Source organism: Sebastes umbrosus, chromosome 9 (assembly GCF_015220745.1).
Source record: "Sebastes umbrosus isolate fSebUmb1 chromosome 9, fSebUmb1.pri, whole genome shotgun sequence".
NCBI lineage: Eukaryota > Metazoa > Chordata > Actinopteri > Perciformes > Sebastidae > Sebastes > Sebastes umbrosus.
In genome coordinates, this window is record NC_051277.1 from 15,310,338 (window position 1) to 15,329,407 (window position 19,070).

General features: G+C 40.5%; 4 protein-coding genes across 9 annotated transcripts in view; all 4 read left to right on the top strand.

Moving 5' to 3' along the window:
• LOC119493928 (protocadherin gamma-A11-like) overlaps positions 1–13,160 on the top strand; it is a 29,000-nt gene extending 15,840 nt beyond the window's left edge. Inside the window, exon 2 of the mRNA XM_037779443.1 lies at positions 12,915–13,160. Coding sequence (XP_037635371.1) covers positions 12,915–12,926 — 12 coding nt within the window. The 3' untranslated portion in view covers positions 12,927–13,160. The remainder of the gene's footprint in view (positions 1–12,914) is intronic.
• LOC119493899 (protocadherin gamma-A3-like) overlaps positions 1–18,563 on the top strand; it is a 131,788-nt gene extending 113,225 nt beyond the window's left edge. Inside the window, exon 4 of the mRNA XM_037779416.1 lies at positions 13,156–18,563. Within this exon, the coding sequence (XP_037635344.1) occupies positions 15,980–18,433 (2,454 nt within the window). The 5' untranslated portion in view covers positions 13,156–15,979 and the 3' untranslated portion in view covers positions 18,434–18,563. The remainder of the gene's footprint in view (positions 1–13,155) is intronic.
• The window catches only part of LOC119493873 (protocadherin gamma-C5-like), a 223,100-nt gene that overhangs the window by 40,874 nt on the left and 163,156 nt on the right, over positions 1–19,070 (top strand). For 2 of the 6 annotated variants that reach the window (XM_037779381.1, XM_037779382.1), the window contains exon 1: positions 1,254–3,770. The exons of 2 other annotated variants lie outside the window; for them this stretch is intronic. In XM_037779381.1, coding sequence (XP_037635309.1) covers positions 1,389–3,770 — 2,382 coding nt within the window. In that variant the 5' untranslated portion in view covers positions 1,254–1,388. Of the gene's footprint in view, positions 1–1,253; positions 3,771–19,070 lie in introns of those variants that run through there. 2 more of the 6 variants (XM_037779387.1, XM_037779389.1) reach the window with 1 other exon arrangement.
• Positions 6,544–9,974, top strand: LOC119493903 (protocadherin beta-7). The gene has a single exon (XM_037779420.1). It carries the CDS (start codon positions 6,728–6,730, stop codon positions 9,176–9,178), a length of 2,451 nt encoding a protein of 816 aa, XP_037635348.1. The 5' UTR covers positions 6,544–6,727; the 3' UTR covers positions 9,179–9,974.

Below are 19,070 nucleotides of genomic sequence, written 5' to 3' on the forward strand. Positions count from 1 at the left end.
GGTTGTGACCTTTTTTCTTAAAAAAGAAAAAAAAATGCAATGGCTGTTTTACACACACACACACACACACACACACACACACAAACACACACACACACATACACACACACACAGCCAACTTTTGTTTTGTTCATGTGAGTGCTCTTAATATGTTTAATCAACCAGGCGGATATGTTTCACCATGTGAGCTCATTTCTCTGTCCTTGGTGCTGAACAGCTGATATCTTTACAAATTATTTTTGGTTAGTTTTCTCCGCACTTTTTATCAGTTTCACACCACTACTACTTTGGTTTCTCCCCGATATGTGACTAAATTAACCAATCAGAAGTTAGGAAGTTCAAATGTAGGTTAATGTGATGATGAAACCACAGTTACATTCAATGTGTTTATTATGAATGATTTAAGCTGCAGTTAAACTATACAAACTTAAAAATATGTAAACTGTTAACTCTTTAAGAGTTTAGTGCCTCATTGTAACTACATAAGTTAACTTTCCTTTTAAATATTACAGACAACTACTTCCTTTTTTAAATCAAACTACAGACACAGGTGTTCATTCTGTATTATAAACTTTTACAAGCCTGCAGATGTGCAAATCTTGGTTATAGTGATTGCGGTGAATTTAGCTTTAACACTTTTAAAAGCAGAAAAAATACATTATCAAAGTTCAGAGAATTACTAACTAGTCCACAAAAATATGGATGTATTTTATTGTATGGCTATACAGGATACAATCAGACAATATAAACAAGACAACAGTAGAAACAAGAGATCCAACAGTTAAAAAGGATATAAACAATCTGTCACTGGCCTTGGCATGCAGTCAGCTGAGCTAAATATTTTAGCCTCAGGATATCCAGTGTTAGTGTGAAAACACTCATGCGGAACAACAGCTTAGCTTTACATTCTAAAGGGACAAGAAATACACAGATGAACTGGATCACCACAGTAACCAAACATCCACTTAAAAACATATCCATATATTCTTGATATCAACGTGCATTTTATGCATACTTTGTTTGTTGACGTTGCTTGTGTCCTGGTTGTTTCCTGGTTTGAAACTCAAGGATAACTTTAATTGCAAATATTGCTTATACGTCATAGCAGTGTATGTTTCATATAGAGATAAACAGAAGTTATACGCAGGATACAGCCAATTTGAAGTGTTTCCCTTTATTTATTTGCAGCAGTGTTTTTGCTGAACTTAACTCACGGTGGCGCTATATACCAGCATTAAGATGTTTGACTTCCTCTATCCTTTGGTGTGGACGCACATTCTTGCGCTCTTAGACAAGGACAATAACCCGGGACTCTCAGTTGCCATTCGTGTTATGTGGTTGAGCTCTTGGTTCGCTTTATTCTTCCACCTGTTAGGGACTCATCGTCGATGATGGATTCGAAAATAATCTTGTTTCAAACGTGCGGGTTTCATTTCCTCCTTCTCTTTTTTCATGCTGCATATGGGGACATGAGCTATTCTTTTCCAGAGGAGATGAAACGCGGATCAGTTATTGGAAATGTGGCCAAGGATCTCGGGCTGGAGACGAGCAGGCTCTCTAACAGAAGAGCCCGCATTGACACCGACGGGACTGATGAACGTTACTGTGACATAAACGTGAATAACGGAGAGCTGATTGTTGCTGACAGGATTGACCGAGAGGGGCTTTGTGGAGAAAAGGCTTCGTGCGTCCTGAAACACGAGCTAGTGCTGGAGAATCCTCTCGAGCTGCATCGGATCAGTCTTCACATTCAAGATATTAATGATAACTCCCCACAATTTAACGAGGAAATTATTAATATAGAGATTCACGAGTTGGCAGGGAGGGGAGCTCGTTTTGTGATGGAGGAGGCGCATGATGCGGATGTAGGACAGAATTCAGTTCAGCAGTACAGCCTTAAAAAGAATGATAATTTCATTTTGGCTGTTGATGGAAACACAATAGAGCTTGTTCTAGAAAAGGAGCTTGATCGTGAAAAACAACAAGAGATCAATCTGCTTCTTACAGCTCTAGATGGAGGCTCTCCTCAGAGATCAGGTACTGTAGTCATACACGTCACTGTGCTGGATGCTAATGATAACGCCCCAGTGTTCAGCCAGGCCGTTTATAAAGCCAGTCTGCCTGAAAACTCTCCTCCAGATACCATAGTGATACATGTTAGTGCTACTGACGCAGATGAAGGAGTGAATGGAGATGTGACTTATGACTTTGGACATGTTACTGATGATGTGAAGAAGATATTTAGTATTGACCGTAAAGTGGGTCAGATACGAGTGATTGGCGCTGTTGATTATGAAACTATGACATCATTTGAAATACGAGTTAAAGCAAAAGATGGGTTAGGGCTGTCCTCTTATGCTAAGGCAATCATTGCTGTCACTGATGTGAATGACAACGCCCCTGTAGTCAATCTGAAATCACTGACTAACCCCATACCTGAGAACGTGTCACCTGGTACAGAGGTGGGCATCATTAACGTGCAGGATAGAGACTCTGAGAATAACAGACAGGTCCACTGCTCCATTCAGCAAAACGTCCCTTTTAAGTTGGTTCCTTCTATTAAAAACTATTATTCTCTGGTGACCACAGGACAACTGGACCGTGAACTAGTGTCTGATTACAACATTACAATCAGTGCCACTGACGAGGGCTCTCCACCTCTGTCCTCCTCTAAAACTGTTCAGTTATCTGTAGCAGACATCAACGACAACCCACCTGTGTTTGAGGAACAGTCCTACAGCGCATATGTGAGTGAAAATAACAAACCTGGCTCCACTTTATGTTCCGTTACTGCTCGAGACCCCGACTGGAGACAAAACGGTACAGTGATTTATTCTCTGTTAGCTGGTGAGGTGAACGGTGCCCCGGTGTCCTCCTATCTATCTGTTAACGGAGACACGGGGGTGATCCACGCTGTGAGGTCGTTTGATTATGAACAGTTCAGGAGTTTTAAAGTCCACGTGATGGCCAGAGACAACGGTTCTCCTCCGCTCAGCAGCAACGTGACCGTCAGTGTCTTCATATCGGATGTGAATGACAACTCTCCTCAGATACTGTACCCCGCCCCGGAGGGCAACTCCTTCATGACCGAGCTGGTCCCCAAAGCTGCACACGGAGGCTCTCTGGTGTCCAAAGTGATAGCGGTGGACGCGGACTCCGGACAGAACGCCTGGCTGTCCTATCATATAGTGAAATCCACTGATCCGGGACTTTTCACTATCGGTCTCCACAGCGGAGAGATCAGGACACAGCGGGACATTTCTGAGTCTGACAGCATGAAACAGAACCTTATTGTGGCAGTGAAAGATAACGGACAGCCCTCTCTCTCTGCCACCTGTTCCATGTATTTACTGATCTCTGATAACTTGGCTGAGGTCCCAGAACTGAAGGATATTTCTTATGATGAGAAGAACTCCAAGCTGACCTCTTATCTGATCATCGCTCTGGTGTCTGTGTCCACCTTTTTTCTGACCTTCATCATCATCATCCTGGGTGTGAGGTTTTGTCGCAGGAGAAAGCCCAGACTGTTGTTTGATGGAGCAGTTGCCATCCCCAGCGCTTATCTCCCTCCTAATTACGCAGATGTTGACGGAACAGGAACTTTACGCAGCGCTTACAACTATGACGCCTACCTGACAACAGGTTCTAGAACCAGTGACTTTAAGTTCGTCAGTTCTTACAATGACAACACACTGCCTGCTGACCAGACTCTGAGGAAGAGTCCATCAGACTTTGCTGAAGCCTTTGGGGATTGTGATAGTTCTCCTGAGGTAGGCTCATGTTACATATCATCCGTCCCAGATGTGTGAAATGTATCCAGTACTTTATTTCACACACACACGCACACACGCACACAAGCACATGCACACACACAACCAACTTGTCTCTGTTATGTTCATTGCTCTCCACTATTTTCAACCAGTGGAGTATCTTTTACAGCCTCAGCTCCTTTCTCTGTCCTTGGTGCTGAACAGCAATTTTCTGATGCCCTTTGACCTCTGTCTTCTATTCTGTTGTCACATTTTGGTCTCGCTGACTTTTATTTCTTTAGAGTGGCTATATTATTTACCATTCCAAAATAGTAAGGTTTACTTTGTTTAAATATGTTCAATTAAATACGTCCCTGGAAGTCCTTTTTTTCAGTCCCTTGAGACGACACTTTAGGTGACCTGCCTAGAAGGGAAGCAAATTTGCTAAAGAAAAAGATGCAATTATGTTGGTTTTTTTTGTTTGTTTGTTTTGTTTAAGTGATAATTTACACCAACTGTATTTTAGTTAATTTCATAGAAATGCAATATTTTAAACTTTACTTTTTCTCATAATAAAATAGACACCACCCTAGTTATCACCTATTACCTAGTGGAACATTTTTATATCTTTCATGTTATTATTCATTAAACTTTTTTTTTTTTTACTGTGGTCTATAGCCAGAGGGAGGCAGACATTCACTGCCCTATAAAATGACAGATGGAGATGCACTGAATCTATTTGCTATACAGTGCAGTGCAGAATTTGTGTCAGCTTACCTTGGCACTGATCATTAGGACTCAATGCATATCGCTAACGGACATGAGTTGCTTATCAACATAACAAAGTTTTTAACTGGCCGACAAAAAAAGCTGGTTTGAGATTAAACACACATATACTGTAGATAACTCAATATCCTTATACATACAACTTAAAATAATTATTGTAATTCCTATTTTAGCGTAACTTTACAAAGATTAAACCTGTTTTAAGTGTTGTATGTCTTTTCATGAATTTAACTAACCAGATCTGTAATAAAGTAAAATAATAATGTGCATTCATCAGACAATGACCCAAATAACCATGCATTCTTTTCAGTAATTTAAGTGGCATCTCTTACCAATTTTTAAACCAAGTTTATTTTAGTCTCAGTAACTTTAGAAATCTTTGTCAAGCATGATCCATGCATGTCCAATGTTAAAACCATGTACCGGTAGTCAATATACTTTAAATACAAATATTTGTCAGTGCAGCAGTCACTCCACCGTCCTCCTGATTGCAGTAATCGAATTTCTAGTGCTGAATGCCTCCGATACTGCACTTTCACTGGTGCTTACTTTGTGTTTGTTTAAGTGCATGGAATGGCAAAAATGCATTTTAATTTTGTTGTTTGACAGTGTGCTTAATAGTGATCTATTTCATATTTCCAAATCCTCTATTGAGTACCTTGATTCAATATGAAGCTCTCATTTATCAAACTTGCATGTTCACAAACCAGAAAAAAAAACTTCTCTTTAGTTCAGCTGCAGCTTCGTCAGACATCTATAGCTTTACAATGATAGACTCTCTGTCAAAGACATACAGGCGGAGCAGTACTCACTGAATATTGTGTGAATAATGAGTCACTCTTCATTCAATTTGTTTTATGTGCATGTATTGATTGAAGAGTATATGCAGTAAGATAATGAGGGGATATAATGTACATGTTGTTGCACAATATCTATGCACCAAACAGTACAGTAAGATGATTTAGTTTTGCAGTGTTATTACACAGTTTGTAACCCTCACATGGCTGATTTAACTCTGAGAGTGATGGCATGTGGAGAGAAGCGGTTCTTGTGTTGGTTGTTTGGGTGTAGAGGGCTCTTTAGCACCTACCAGAGGGAAGAAGTTGAGTCAAGTGATGCCCAGGATGTTTGGGCTTGCTCTCATCCTGTTTGGACATTGACCAGATTGTGATTAATGTGCAGAGAACAAACTAAAGTAATTGCTACAGTAACTTCCTGCTCGGCCATTTTTGTAATGCGTTACATCTCCTGGGAGATTGCAGATCCCAGAACCTTGAAGGGTTACATGACCAACATATTACTGTTGAGTGTGGTGACCTTTGGGACTGTGTGTGTGTGTGTGTGTGTGTGTGTGTGTGTGTGTGTGTGTTTTGGGTTGTCACACAGCTTAAATGCAGTGCAATGCATTAGAGCAGTAGAATAAAATCATTACGTCAGAGGGATTAATTAAGCAACACATCTCTGAGAATATCAGCAAAAATTAAGCATTGTAACATTTGCAAAGATACTAATCATTGCAAAAGTATACAGGGTTGTATTACATTGTTCAGGTTTTGCTTTTCCTGTCCATCCTCTGTTGTCTCAAACATGAACGTTTCAGGTTTTATAATATTAAGTTACCACAACCTGATTTGTGCCTGCTCTTATGTTGGCCACAGTGCAAAACGATGAGAGAAATCGCAGCCAATGTAATGCTTGTGTCTCATAGCCTGCATATACTGTCCACTGTTGTAATAATCCTCTCAGTCTCTTGGTGACGCTCTTTTATAATGTCTGACTCATGGACGCTATTGCGTGTCTCACCTCATCTGTGTCAGTGGAACTGGAGTATTGGGTTAGAGCCGAGGGCTGTGCATGCATGCTGTTAGAGTATGTGTGGGTGTGTGTGAGAGAGAGACAGAGAGAGAGAGAGAGAGGGAGTGAGAGTGAGAGAGAGAGAGGGAGAAAGCCAGAGAGAGGGAGTGAGAGGGAGAGAGAGAGAGATAGAGAGGGTGAAAGCTAGAGAGAGGGAGTGAGAGTGTGAGAGAGAGAGAGGGCGAGCAGTGCTGAAATGGGGACAGAGAGAGAGGAATCCAAGCAGACAGCCTCCCTAATAGAGCATGACTAACTCAGCTAGAGAAGCAGGGAACCGTTGGATTACAGCAGCATTTGCAGTTCGATATTTGGATGTATATGTTTAGGATTTAGCCATAATGTCGACAGCACATCTGTTTCCGAAAACATGTTTGATAATGGATCAGCGAACGAACTTAAAATGGTGGCTGCGCTTTTTCTTGTTTTGCCTCCTTTTTGGCGTTTCGTTTGGAGAGGTCCGTTACGTTCTTCCAGAGGAGATGCAGCGGGGCTCGGTTATCGGGAATGTTGCGCGGGATCTGGGGCTGACAGCGACGGAGCTCGGTGCTCGTCGAGCCCGTGTTGTTGCTGAAGGAACCCGCCAGCTGTGTGAACTGGACACTGCGTCAGGCAATCTTTTGATCAGCCAGCGGATAGACCGAGAGGAGCTCTGCGCGCAAGCCAGTGTCTGCATCCTACAGTACCAGCTCTTGCTCGAAGATCCCCTTCAAGCTTACAGCTTAGTGTTGGACATTGCAGATATAAATGACAACAGCCCAGTGTTCGCTGCAGGAGAGATACAACTAGATTTAGTCGAGTCCACAGTTCTGGGGAGGCGCTTTCCCTTGGAGAGCGCGCATGACCCCGATCTGGGAACCAACTCAGTCCGTGAATATAAACTGAGCCCGAATGAACATTTTGCACTGGAAATTGGTACCCAAATAAACGGCAACGCCTATCCAGAACTAGTTCTTAAAAAGGCCTTGGACCGGGAGGCACAAGCTGAACATGTACTGAAAATCAATGGAATCGACGGGGGAAATCCAGTCAGATCAGGAACTGCATCTATTCATATCCGTGTTTTGGACGCCAATGACAATGTCCCTGTTTTTAGCCAACGAGTCTACAAGGCCTCTGTGCCAGAGAACTCTGCCATAGGGACTGTCATAGCAACACTGAATGCCACAGACCCAGATGAGGGTATTTATGGAGAGATAACATACTCTTTCAGTTACATGTCAGACAAGATGGGTGGAGTTATTGAAATCAACCCTCAGAGTGGAGAAGTTCGGCTGGCAGGTGTCATTGACTATGAAGAGGCCAGTACGCACGAGCTGGATGTCCAGGCTAAAGATGGGGGCGGCCAGGCGTCTCACTGTAAACTTATAATTGACGTCACTGACGTAAATGACAATAAACCAATAATAGAAATAAAGTCTGCCTCTGCTAACGTGGCTGAAGACTCCAAACCAGGAACTATGGTCGCTCTGATTAATATCTATGACCTGGACACAGGAAGCAGTGGGCGTGTCGAGTGCACAATCCCAGACAATGTTCCATTTAAGTTTGTATCAGAGGTGAAAAACTATTACATGTTAGTGACTGACGGGATGCTAGACAGAGAGCTTCAACCCGAGTATAACATCACAGTCACTGCCACCGATGCTGGGTCCCCCTCACTCTCCAGTGTAAAAGTTCTAACAATCGTGGTCAAGGATATAAACGACAACCCTCCGACTTTTACGCAGAGCGAGTACAATGCCAACATCTTGGAGAACCAACCCGTTGGCACGTTTGTGATGAAAGTGAAAGCAGAGGACACTGACGACGGATCTAACGCTAAAATACTGTACCAAATATCTGATGTGTCCAACTTCCTCACCATCAACTCAGACACTGGCGAGCTCTTCACATCGCGCCTCTTTGACTACGAACAGTCTGTTCACTTCCAAATTAAGGTGACAGCTCGAGATGGAGGCGACCCTCCACTCTCCACCACCTGCACTGTTAACGCGTTTATTAAGGACCAAAATGACAATGCACCCATTGTCCTGTATCCCGTCCAAACCACCGGGTTCATTGCTGAGGACATGGTGCCATATGAAGCGCCCAGAGGTTACCTGGTTACTAAGGTGGTAGCTGTGGACGCCGACTCTGGCCACAACGCCTGGCTCTCCTACAGAATAATCAGAGCAACGCAGCCTAACCTGTTCGTGGTCGGTCTGCATACGGGAGAAATCAGAACAGTGCGAGCATTCATGGAGGACGATGAACCGAAACAAACTGTTGTCGTTTCAGTGACAGATAACGGGCCTGAATCTCTGTCCGCCACCGCTACAGTCAGCGTGGTGATTGGAGACGGGCTGCCGGTTTTAAACGAGCTCTTTGAGTTTACAGATGAGTCACAGGACACTGATAACTTAACCTTCTATTTGATCATTGCCCTGATATCCGTGTCCTCTCTGTTCATCCTTTTAATCATTGGAGTGTTTTATTTTAAGCTCTGCAGGCGTAGTTATGTTTACCGTTCAACCACCGCTAGTCTCCCCGTGTTCCCCACCACCTACTACCCACCTAGTTTCACAGACATGAGCCGCTGCGGGACTCTGCTCAAAGATGAGCGCTACGACTCCTTCTTGACCACAGGCTCGTGGAGAGGCGATTTTCGTTTCGGCTCGAGCACAGACACCGACACACTGAAGCAAAGAAGCGCAGCCTATCAAAAAAACACGCTCAGGCGCACGAGTGCAGACAGAGCTAGTTTAAAGGTGAGGGCAGGTGCACCTCATCCTTGTTACGTAATCAAATGAGAGTCGGCCATACCATATTGTAAATATGTTGTAAAATAATCCATGTGCGGTGAATACAATTGTGACCCCCTCGACTGCAAAAATATGTTAGAATTGTATTTGTGCGTGAATATATTGTTAAATATAATGTTTTTGGAGTTTATAACCTCAATCTCATCCCCCCCACGACCTGACCATGAGCCATGAATAATATAGATGGTAATCTTTACCCAATTGTAGATAGTGTATTTTATGGAATATTTTCGAAAAGTAGTATCATAGTAGCATCACCAGTCATTCTTCTATTTACATCTGTTTTGTTTGTGATTGCTTTTATCAAAGAAAACGTTTGCAGCAGTTTGTTGTAACTTTAGTCAGACTTTGTTTGCCTGCTTTTAATTATTCTACTCTGTCACTACTTAGTAGCCTCTCTCTCTCTCTTTCTGTTTTTTAAAATGCATGGTAGACCTTTTTGACTCTATTTATCACTGTACTTTCTGACCTTGTGAGAGTAAAACAGTTGATGAACTGTAGTCCTAGATTTTAATATTTCTGCTTTGTCCGTGGTATATTTGTCTTTGCCACTGTTCATTTATTGGTGTAAAACACCCTTCACACTTATTTATTGTCCATTTTTGGATTTGGAATACACTGCAGCCAAGTTTTGATAATGCTGTGTTATCTTTTCACAAAATAACACATGACTTGTTGTGTGACAGAGACATAATACAATATTTGCACTATGCCATGCATTGAACAATCAATATGTAAACTGACTATGAGTGTATACTGATGAAAAATAAACTTGAAGAGAAGATTGTGTTTTACTTCTCCATTTGCCTAATAATGAGCTTTTGCACAGAATTTAAAGGAATGAAGGACATTTATATGGGAAACCAAAACTGATGGTCATCGTAACAGAAATCCATGGCAATTGTAATTAACAAGAAAAATAAAACTTGCACACTGACAAATAATTACATGCATGTCTTTGTAGTACAACATGCCTCCCCTCAGGTTTGAGCAACAAGCATTTTACGCTAAAATTAACCTCATCTCTTCTTTACTTCTCCTCATTGCCCTCAAATGTGGACAGTGTTATGTAAGTTGTAGTGCACTTAGAAGTCATAAACAATTAATGCAAAACAATATGTGTAGAAAATTGCAGACTGCTTTTTCTAACCATTATTTTTTAATTCTCAAGCATTCATTATAATGAATGCTTGAGAACAATTTTTTTTGCATTTGAATCTGTAGACATGCATCTCATTAAGTAAGTAAGTAAGTAATTAAGTTGTGTAATGCTTCAATGCCAACACTATTAAAACAGTGCTTAATGCTGGGAAATACCTATGACAATGAAAGGATGATTCTTCTTAAAAGTTTTGCGATTCCATAAAATATCAATCTGAGCACTTACACATTGCTGCCACTACTGCTAATAACAATAAAACATAATACATAATATAATATACATAATAAACATAAATATAATAAAACATTGAAAGATAGTAAAAGTGGTACTTTCTTTCTTTCTTTCTTTCTTTTTTTCTTTCCCATGTGTTTTTTCTTTTTTAGATCAACTCTGAATTAGGGCCTCTTTAGCATCAAGACATAGTTACACACAAGGTTTCTGAAAACAGTACAAAACTAAATAGAAAACAGGGATACAAAAGCAAAGCAGTTAAAGTCACAAACAGCAGAAACCAACATGTTTTTATATGTATGAAAGTTGAAAGTTGAATGTTGTAGTTTGGAGCTGCACTCAGATCAGTAGTTAGACTCTTATACAACGGTTTAATAGTGAAGTGTGTTTCTGTGCCACATAGTGTATGTGTGTATGTGTGTATGTGTGTATGTGTGTATGTGTGTCTGTGTGTGTGTGTGTTTGTGTTCTGGCTTCTACTGACTGTGTCATATGAAGCAAAGGTTTTATCATCAAAATAATTCATGTGTGTTCCTGTTCGTGTTACAGCTGCAGGCTCATTTGTGCTCCTAATTCCAGCCATGGAAGGAGAGGGAAAAAACAAGCAGTGCTTCATATTTGTTTATTTTTATTATCTGGGTCACAACAACACTGTTTAAGCAGTGTGGTTGACAGTATTGTAGAATGATAGAAAAATATGTCGATTTAACAGCATGGCTGATTTTAATTAACACAAGCATCACAGAGTTTTCAGCGTTTTTTTTTAATACTGACAGTAGTTTTGTTTTATAGAAACATCCTGCACAGAATAAAGGATGAAATGTTGGAGAATTGCTGAGGCATTTTGTATGTAAATCTAGGAGTGGGGATTTTTATAGCAACATCTTTAAGCTGCACTTCTTTATTTGTTTATAGCACAGAATCAATATGTCTCCAGGTTATCCTTTTCTCATCACTTTATTAAATTTGATGTTGTCACCAAAGTAGATGATTATTGCATTGCGCTTTAGTTGTAATATGATAAAATGTGATTTCACAGGTGCTGATAATTAATTTAAGACACTGTTTTATATAATAACATCACAGGATAAGGGCTGGTAAGTTAGGCTGGTCAAGTAATAACGGAAGCTTAGTGTAAAGTGAGTTAAATGTTCAGAAATAGACTAACTTTAAGCCTTAAAAGTTATTTAAAATCATATACAACCCTGTGTTAAATTAAAGGAGAGAGCTGTCTTTGCATGCAAGCATTTACATCTAAGGTACCTGCTGCCAAATGACAGTCAAAGTTACCTTCTGAAGACTCAATTTAAAAAGGAAAAAAGGCTCTATTTTTAGTATGCTAACAATATTCTGGAGTGAGCAGGACAGAGCTGAGCAGGTTGAAGCTTAAGCTTTGTTGACAATGTCTGATTTTTATTTACCAAAAAATGTGGTTAAGTAAGTGAGTCAAGAAAAAGACAATTTTATGCAACTGATGAACATCTATCTGGAGTCAGATCATTTCAGAATCAGGTTTATTTTGCCAAGTATATACATACAATGAATTTGACTCTGTTTTTTATGCAGCTCTCTCAATGTACTTACACAGAATAGAAATAACAGAGTAAAGAATACAATAATAAAAATGGAATAAAAATCAAGTGTCCATAATACAAGTCAAGTGTTCATACAAGTCAAGTGTTCTGGAGTTGTAAACAATACAAATAGTGCAAATAAATAAATACTGGATTGATATACGTGGACTAGATGATTATGTACAGCATGTACATGTGGATATGTCCAAATAGTGTATGTACACTGAGTAGGATTTATATTTACAGTGACATATGTACATATTATAATTTGTACATAAAGTGACAGATGATATGTACATATTACAGAAAGATGTGCATTAAAGATTGTAAACTATAATCTAAAAATGTGCATTACAGACTGTAATAATTATAGTCTATAAGAGCAGCAGTGGATGTTTGGTGTTACAGGGTAACTGACAGTGTATGACTGATTAAGTGTTCATCGAAATGATGACCTGAAGGAGGAAACTGTTCTCGTGCCTTGTTTTGGCATAAATTGTTTGCATTTGTTAGATCTACACCATAGTTTGAGTGTATCTTGCTTAAAGCAGCCCAAGCATCAGCAGAGTGTCTGATGTGTCTCAAGGTCAAACCATTAGTCATTATTTCACTGTGGAGTTGTATATAATGCATATGAATGTAAAAGAATGTGACAAGATCTGATTTGTTTTTTCAGATTCACACTAACTTTTCTTTTTTTTTCTCTCCTTTCTTTTCTCGGTGTGCTCCTTGAATAAAACATCAATTTCGAATCCAGCAGGTAAGCTGATCTTCATTTTCCTTTCTCTTTAAATCTCACACAGATCTCCGTTATGCTAGTATCACAGCCTCATCAACACCACACTCCCACAATCAATATGAAACATCGCTGACCCAGAATGAGTTTCCATCCATTCCCCATGTCTTTCTTTCTCTCTCTCTTCCTCTGTATCTATTTTCACTACACACACACACACACACACACACACACACACACACACTCTGTTGAAACCACATAGAAAAACTAACATTATGAATGTTTGTTAGACACGTATCTTTTCAAATGCTGCTTTGATAGCCATTTTCATACAGGACTGAAATTTTTGCCAGCAGTCTTGTAACACAGGCAGCTGCATTGTTCTTATTTTTGTGTGCTGTGTGATTCCACCCGAGATTTAAACTGCATGAATATTAATCATCCTGCTGTGCAGTCATTGCCTGAATAATGCACAATCACGATGTGTGCAGAATGTTTTGCTCTGCGGCAGTACAGTGTATGCTAATATTGTGTGTGAACAGGCGCTATCGTGACCTACTAAAAAAATAGCGCTTCCTATGTGAAAACATCATTGTAGCTACATAGAGAAGACATACACTGCTGTGGAATTTGTCAGTATGCGTTCATGCTTGTGGATCAGTGTTGCAGTGGTTGCATACTAGATGAGAAAGCCACTGCTCAAATGTAGGTCACTGGATTTATCAGTCAGAGTGGATCAGGAGAGAAAAGATTATCTATCTATCTATCTATCTATCTATCTATCTATCTATCCCTCTATCATCCCTCTATCTATCCATCCATCCATCCCTCCATCCCTCTATCTATCTCTCCATCCCTCACTATCTATCTATAGACAACTTTGCACCCTTTTACTCTGTGTATGTTCATAATTTGTTCTTGCCATTGTTTTCTTTTCTTTCTTTAAGCTTCCTCTCTTACATTTGAGATTATTGCAGCTGTGCATTTTAAAAGGACTTGCTGGAAAGTTGTGTGATAACTGGGAACCCCTTTTCAACATGATGCACACTATTCCCAGGCTGACCCACTTGTATTTTAGTCAATTCATACTTTATCTAAACATGGTGACATTGGCCAGTTCTCTGAATAACCAGATACCGAGAAAACATAAAAATGTTTTGGCATTTTACACAGACTTTAATATTAGTTTTCACTTAATTTTGATGTGGTACATCCATCAACATTAAAGGTTAGGCAGGAATTCACTAGAGATTATACAGACCATACAGTGCATTGGTCCCCACATACTGATGATGGTGTTGTTTTACTGAGTCACTGTTGGTGGTGCTGTTGCCTAAGCAGACTCTGGTTTGTCTCATATCACCCAGATCACAAATCACCAGTCCTCGAAGTAAATGGGCGATGTTTATGTGCATTCATTCACTAAGACTCTAGTATGGATGGTGGCATCGTGTGGATTTGACTGAGGTATACGGTCCATATTGTAAGCGAGATACAAGGCTTCTCTCTCCCTATGCGGATAACTGTGTCATTTTGGATCTGATATTCCGAAGAGCAAAGGCACCTCTTCGGATTGGAGAGTCTCCATTTTGCTTTTCTGCCTTGTTGGCTCTGGCCGTAGTCTCCTTCCTCTTCATCACGTGTTTAGTGGTTATTATATCAGTGAAGATCTACAGGTGGAGACAGTCTTGCGTCCTGTATCACTCCAGTCTCCCTGTGATTCCATATTATCCACCACGTTACTCAGACACTTTGTGGACATGCACTCTTCAACACGTGTACAACTATATGGTATGCAGGACGACTGACTCCAGAAAGAGTGACGTCTAGTATATGCAACTGATGAGTCAAAGTTTGGTTAGTGGGGATGATGCTCGAACAGAAAGTCTGCAAAATGGAGAGCAGTCATCTCACATGTCTACTCTGGTAAGTTGGTCTGTGGGACTTTATGCAAATCATATCAGCTCCTACATCTGTGAGCATTATGATATGTTGATAGAAGGTTCACTTCATGTGTTTGTACTGATACAACTAATTGTTGCTGGAGTAGTGAACATATAAAACCTATGTTGCTGGGTGTGATTTATGGACGGGTAGTCCATTCTGCAGCTCTATCGCTGTCCAAGGTGCTGAAGTGCTGATTTGCACTGATCAGACTCTTGTTATTTGAGGACGTTGCACTGATTTGACTTTGAAGACAGCCTGGTTGAATTTAATTCCACACTTCAGTAACTAGGCCTGATAATAATAACCATAATCTCAATATTATTCATAATAATGTTAATAATAATCCTAATAATAATAAATCTAGTGTTATTTAGTTAATCTGAAGCATTTCAGTATGTTAGTGGTTGGTAAACTGTATTTTTACTACTGCTACCTTGCTAGCTAGTGTATTTTGAATGCACAGTTCACAAGACTGTCTTTATTTGTATTCAATTTATTTATGTACACAATTTAATTCAATTCAATTTATTTTTATATAGCGTCAAATCATAACAAGTTATCTCGAGACGCTTTTCATATTGAGCAGGTCTCTATATACACACACAAAGATTTAGTTTTGTTTATCTTTTATAGAGACAACTGCACCGTTGAGGGGTTGTCTTACATATTTATCATTTTGCCCACAGAAAAAGGAGCTTTTATTTGTTATGTAGATGTTTCCTGGCAAGAGAGACCTTTTCTTTATATTGATTTTCCTCTTTTCATGAAGACAAATAATATACCTGGCATTAAATTGAGAAATAATTAACGTGTTTTTTTATTTCCAACTATACCATTACTATATGGTGAATATCATCCGAAATGTCTGGTCATACGAGTTTCGTATTTTAGCCTCTAAGTGACGCTGTTGTCTGGTAGATCAAGTCTACAGTGCAGTGTGAGGCAGGGCTTTCCCCTCCCCTGTCACTGCGTTATACAAGAGGAGATGATCTGTGTTTCATACGAGCTGGGGCTCATCGGGGAAACAGTTGATTTACATTTCTAACGCTAGTTTAAATGAACCTGGGATGTACGCGTTTTCCTCAGTGAGTTGAAATCTTCATTCCGTTGTTCGGTTTGCTGTAAGACCCTGTTTTCACATGGCATCTAAAGAAAACCCTCGAGACGGAGGAGAAAGATGGCGATTGTGTGGACCATCGCGAGGGGCAGTGTATCTGTTTATTTTTCAGTTTATTTTTCTCCATCAAGCGAAGGCACAGATCCGATATTCAATCCCAGAGGAGATGAAGAAAGGGTCCCTTGTTGGTAATGTCGCACAGGACCTCGGTTTGGATCTGAAGAGGCTCCGTTCTGGCCGGGCCCGTATCGTGACCGGAGAAAACATCCAGTACACCGAGCTGAAGACAGACAAAGGGACGCTGGTCGTGAATGAGAGAATAGACCGAGAGCAGCTGTGTGGAGACGTAACGCCGTGCAGCTTCACCTTTGAGATCTTATTGGAAAAACCAATGGAGTTGCACCCTGTGACCATAGAAGTACTGGACGTAAACGACAACGCTCCCACTTTCCAAAACAGTCACTTGAAATTTGAAATAAGCGAATCGGCTGTGCTTGGTTCTCGTTTTGATTTAGAGAGTGCGGACGACGCTGATGTTGGGGAAAACACTCTGCAGAATTACATTTTGACTCCGAACGACAATTTTGTTTTGAAACAACACGTTAATCCGGACGGCAGTAAATATGCTGAAATGGTGCTTCAGAAAGCCTTAGACAGAGAAGAACAGCCACGCCTGTCTCTGAAGCTGCTGGCTGTGGACGGTGGAAATCCACAGAGATCGGGTACAGTAAATATAGATATCAATATCCTAGATGTCAATGATAATGCTCCTGTGTTTAACCAGTCTGTGTATAAGGCCACGGTGGTTGAAAATGCACCAAAAGGCACACATATTGTTACTGTGAATGCAAGCGACATAGATAGCGGTTCAAACGGAGTAGTAACGTATTCATTTTCTAAATCAAAAGCAGGTATAGCTGACTTGTTCAACATAGACGAAGCTACTGGGAGAATATATGTGGCAAAGGAAGTAGATTTTGAAAAAGACAAAAAAATTGAATTCCGAGTTGAAGCTAAAGATCAAGGCAGCCTGACAGATTCTAGCAAAGTTGAAATTGAGGTAATCGATGTAAATGATAATGCTCCGGTCATTAACGTCATGTCATTCACTAGTCCTGTGTCAGAAGACTCCCCTGCTGGTACCACCATTGGCATAATTAATGTTAAAGATCTCGATTCGGGTGAAAACGGACAAGTTAGATGCACGATCGAAGGCAATGTTCCTTTTAAAATTAAATCCAATGTGAGGAATTATTATGCATTGATGACTGATGCTGCATTAGATCGTGAACATCTGTCAGAATGTAACATCACTGTTATTGCCTCAGACGCAGGGTCGCCCCCACTCTCAACTAAAAGAACCTTTTATCTTAAGGTCTCGGATGTGAACGATAATGCTCCTGTATTTCCACGAGGCTCTTATAGTGCATTCATCACAGAGAATAACTCTCCGGGTGTATCTGTTATAAGTGTTAATGCTAAAGACCCGGATGAAAACCAGAACGCCCGTGTTTCCTATATTTTGGAAGAATCTGAGATAGGCGGATCTCCAGTTTCTGGATATGTTTCTGTAAATGCAGAAAGCGGAGTGATACACGCAGTGCGGTCATTTGATTATGAGCAAATTAAGCAGCTTTTATTCACTGTCAAAGCGCAGGATGGAGGTTCCCCTCCACTCAGTAGTAATGTGACTGTAAAATTAATGATCCAGGACCAGAACGACAACCCCCCTCAAGTCCTGTACCCAGTCCAGACTGGTGGCTCTCTGGTGGCTGAAATGGTGCCTCGTTCAGCAGATGTGGGCTATCTGGTCACTAAAGTGGTGGCTGTTGATGTGGACTCTGGACAGAATGCCTGGCTCTCCTATAAACTGCAGAAAGCCACAGACAGGGCGCTGTTTGAAGTGGGCTTACAGAATGGAGAAATAAGAACTATCCGCCAAGTCACTGATAAAGATGCTGTGAAACAAAGACTGACTGTTATAGTGGAGGACAACGGGCAGCCCTCTCGTTCAGCTACAGTCATTGTTAACGTGGCGGTGGCGGACAGCTTCCCTGAAGTGCTGTCTGAGTTCACTGACTTTACACACGACAAGGAGTACAATGACAACCTGACTTTTTACTTAGTGTTGGCTCTGGCTGTAGTCTCCTTCCTCTTCATCACGTGTTTAGTGGTTATTATATCAGTGAAGATCTACAGGTGGAGACAGTCTCGCGTCCTGTATCACTCCAGTCTCCCTGTGATTCCATATTATCCACCACGTTACTCAGACACTTTGGGGACAGGGACTCTCCAACACGTGTACAACTACGAGGTGTGCAGGACGACTGACTCCAGAAAGAGTGACTGTAAGTTCGGAGGAGCCGGTAGTCAGAACGTGCTGATAATGGACCCCAGTTCTACAGGGACGATGCAGCGGATACAGAGTGAGAAGAGCATCCTGGATGAACCAGACTCTCCTCTAGAGGTCAGTTAAACATTTTAGCTTTGTCTGTGTGCCCCCTTTTGTTTTCTTTCTTTGTTTAGTTGCTTTGATACAACCGTTGCACTCCATGCAGTCATTTCAGCACCATGGACAGCATCTCAGTTGACATCGCCTGATAGAAATGCTGTTTTCTGTTTAAGTCTCCATAGATACAGCTTTGGACACCATAGGCTCCTGAACGAATACCATACGAACTTTGTTATGTAACTACAGTTATATTACCTTAATGCGGTTTAGGAAATGTAATGCTGCATTGATCATGTTCAAACTGCAGGCGTCTGTGTGCATTTTAGAGGCAAGTGCTTAACTTCATATCAGTCTTTATAAGACCTTGCAAACCGTTGAATCATTGTAGTGAGTCATTGCTATGGTTTTATATTGTAACGTTGCATATGTTCCATAAAAGCAACAGTTGTACTTATTTTATTTTAAATCAGTTGTTTGTTTTTTTGTCTTTTGGGAACGTCTGCACTCTAGGCGAATTGTCTGAAATTAAGATATAATTTTCTGTAATTTTTGTCAGTTCCTTTTGTGTTTTATTTTTAAACTTAATCTGGCATAATACAATATGTTGAGTTGAAATATATTTTAAATTACAAATAATTTGATAAAGACAGTCCAGTGTGAT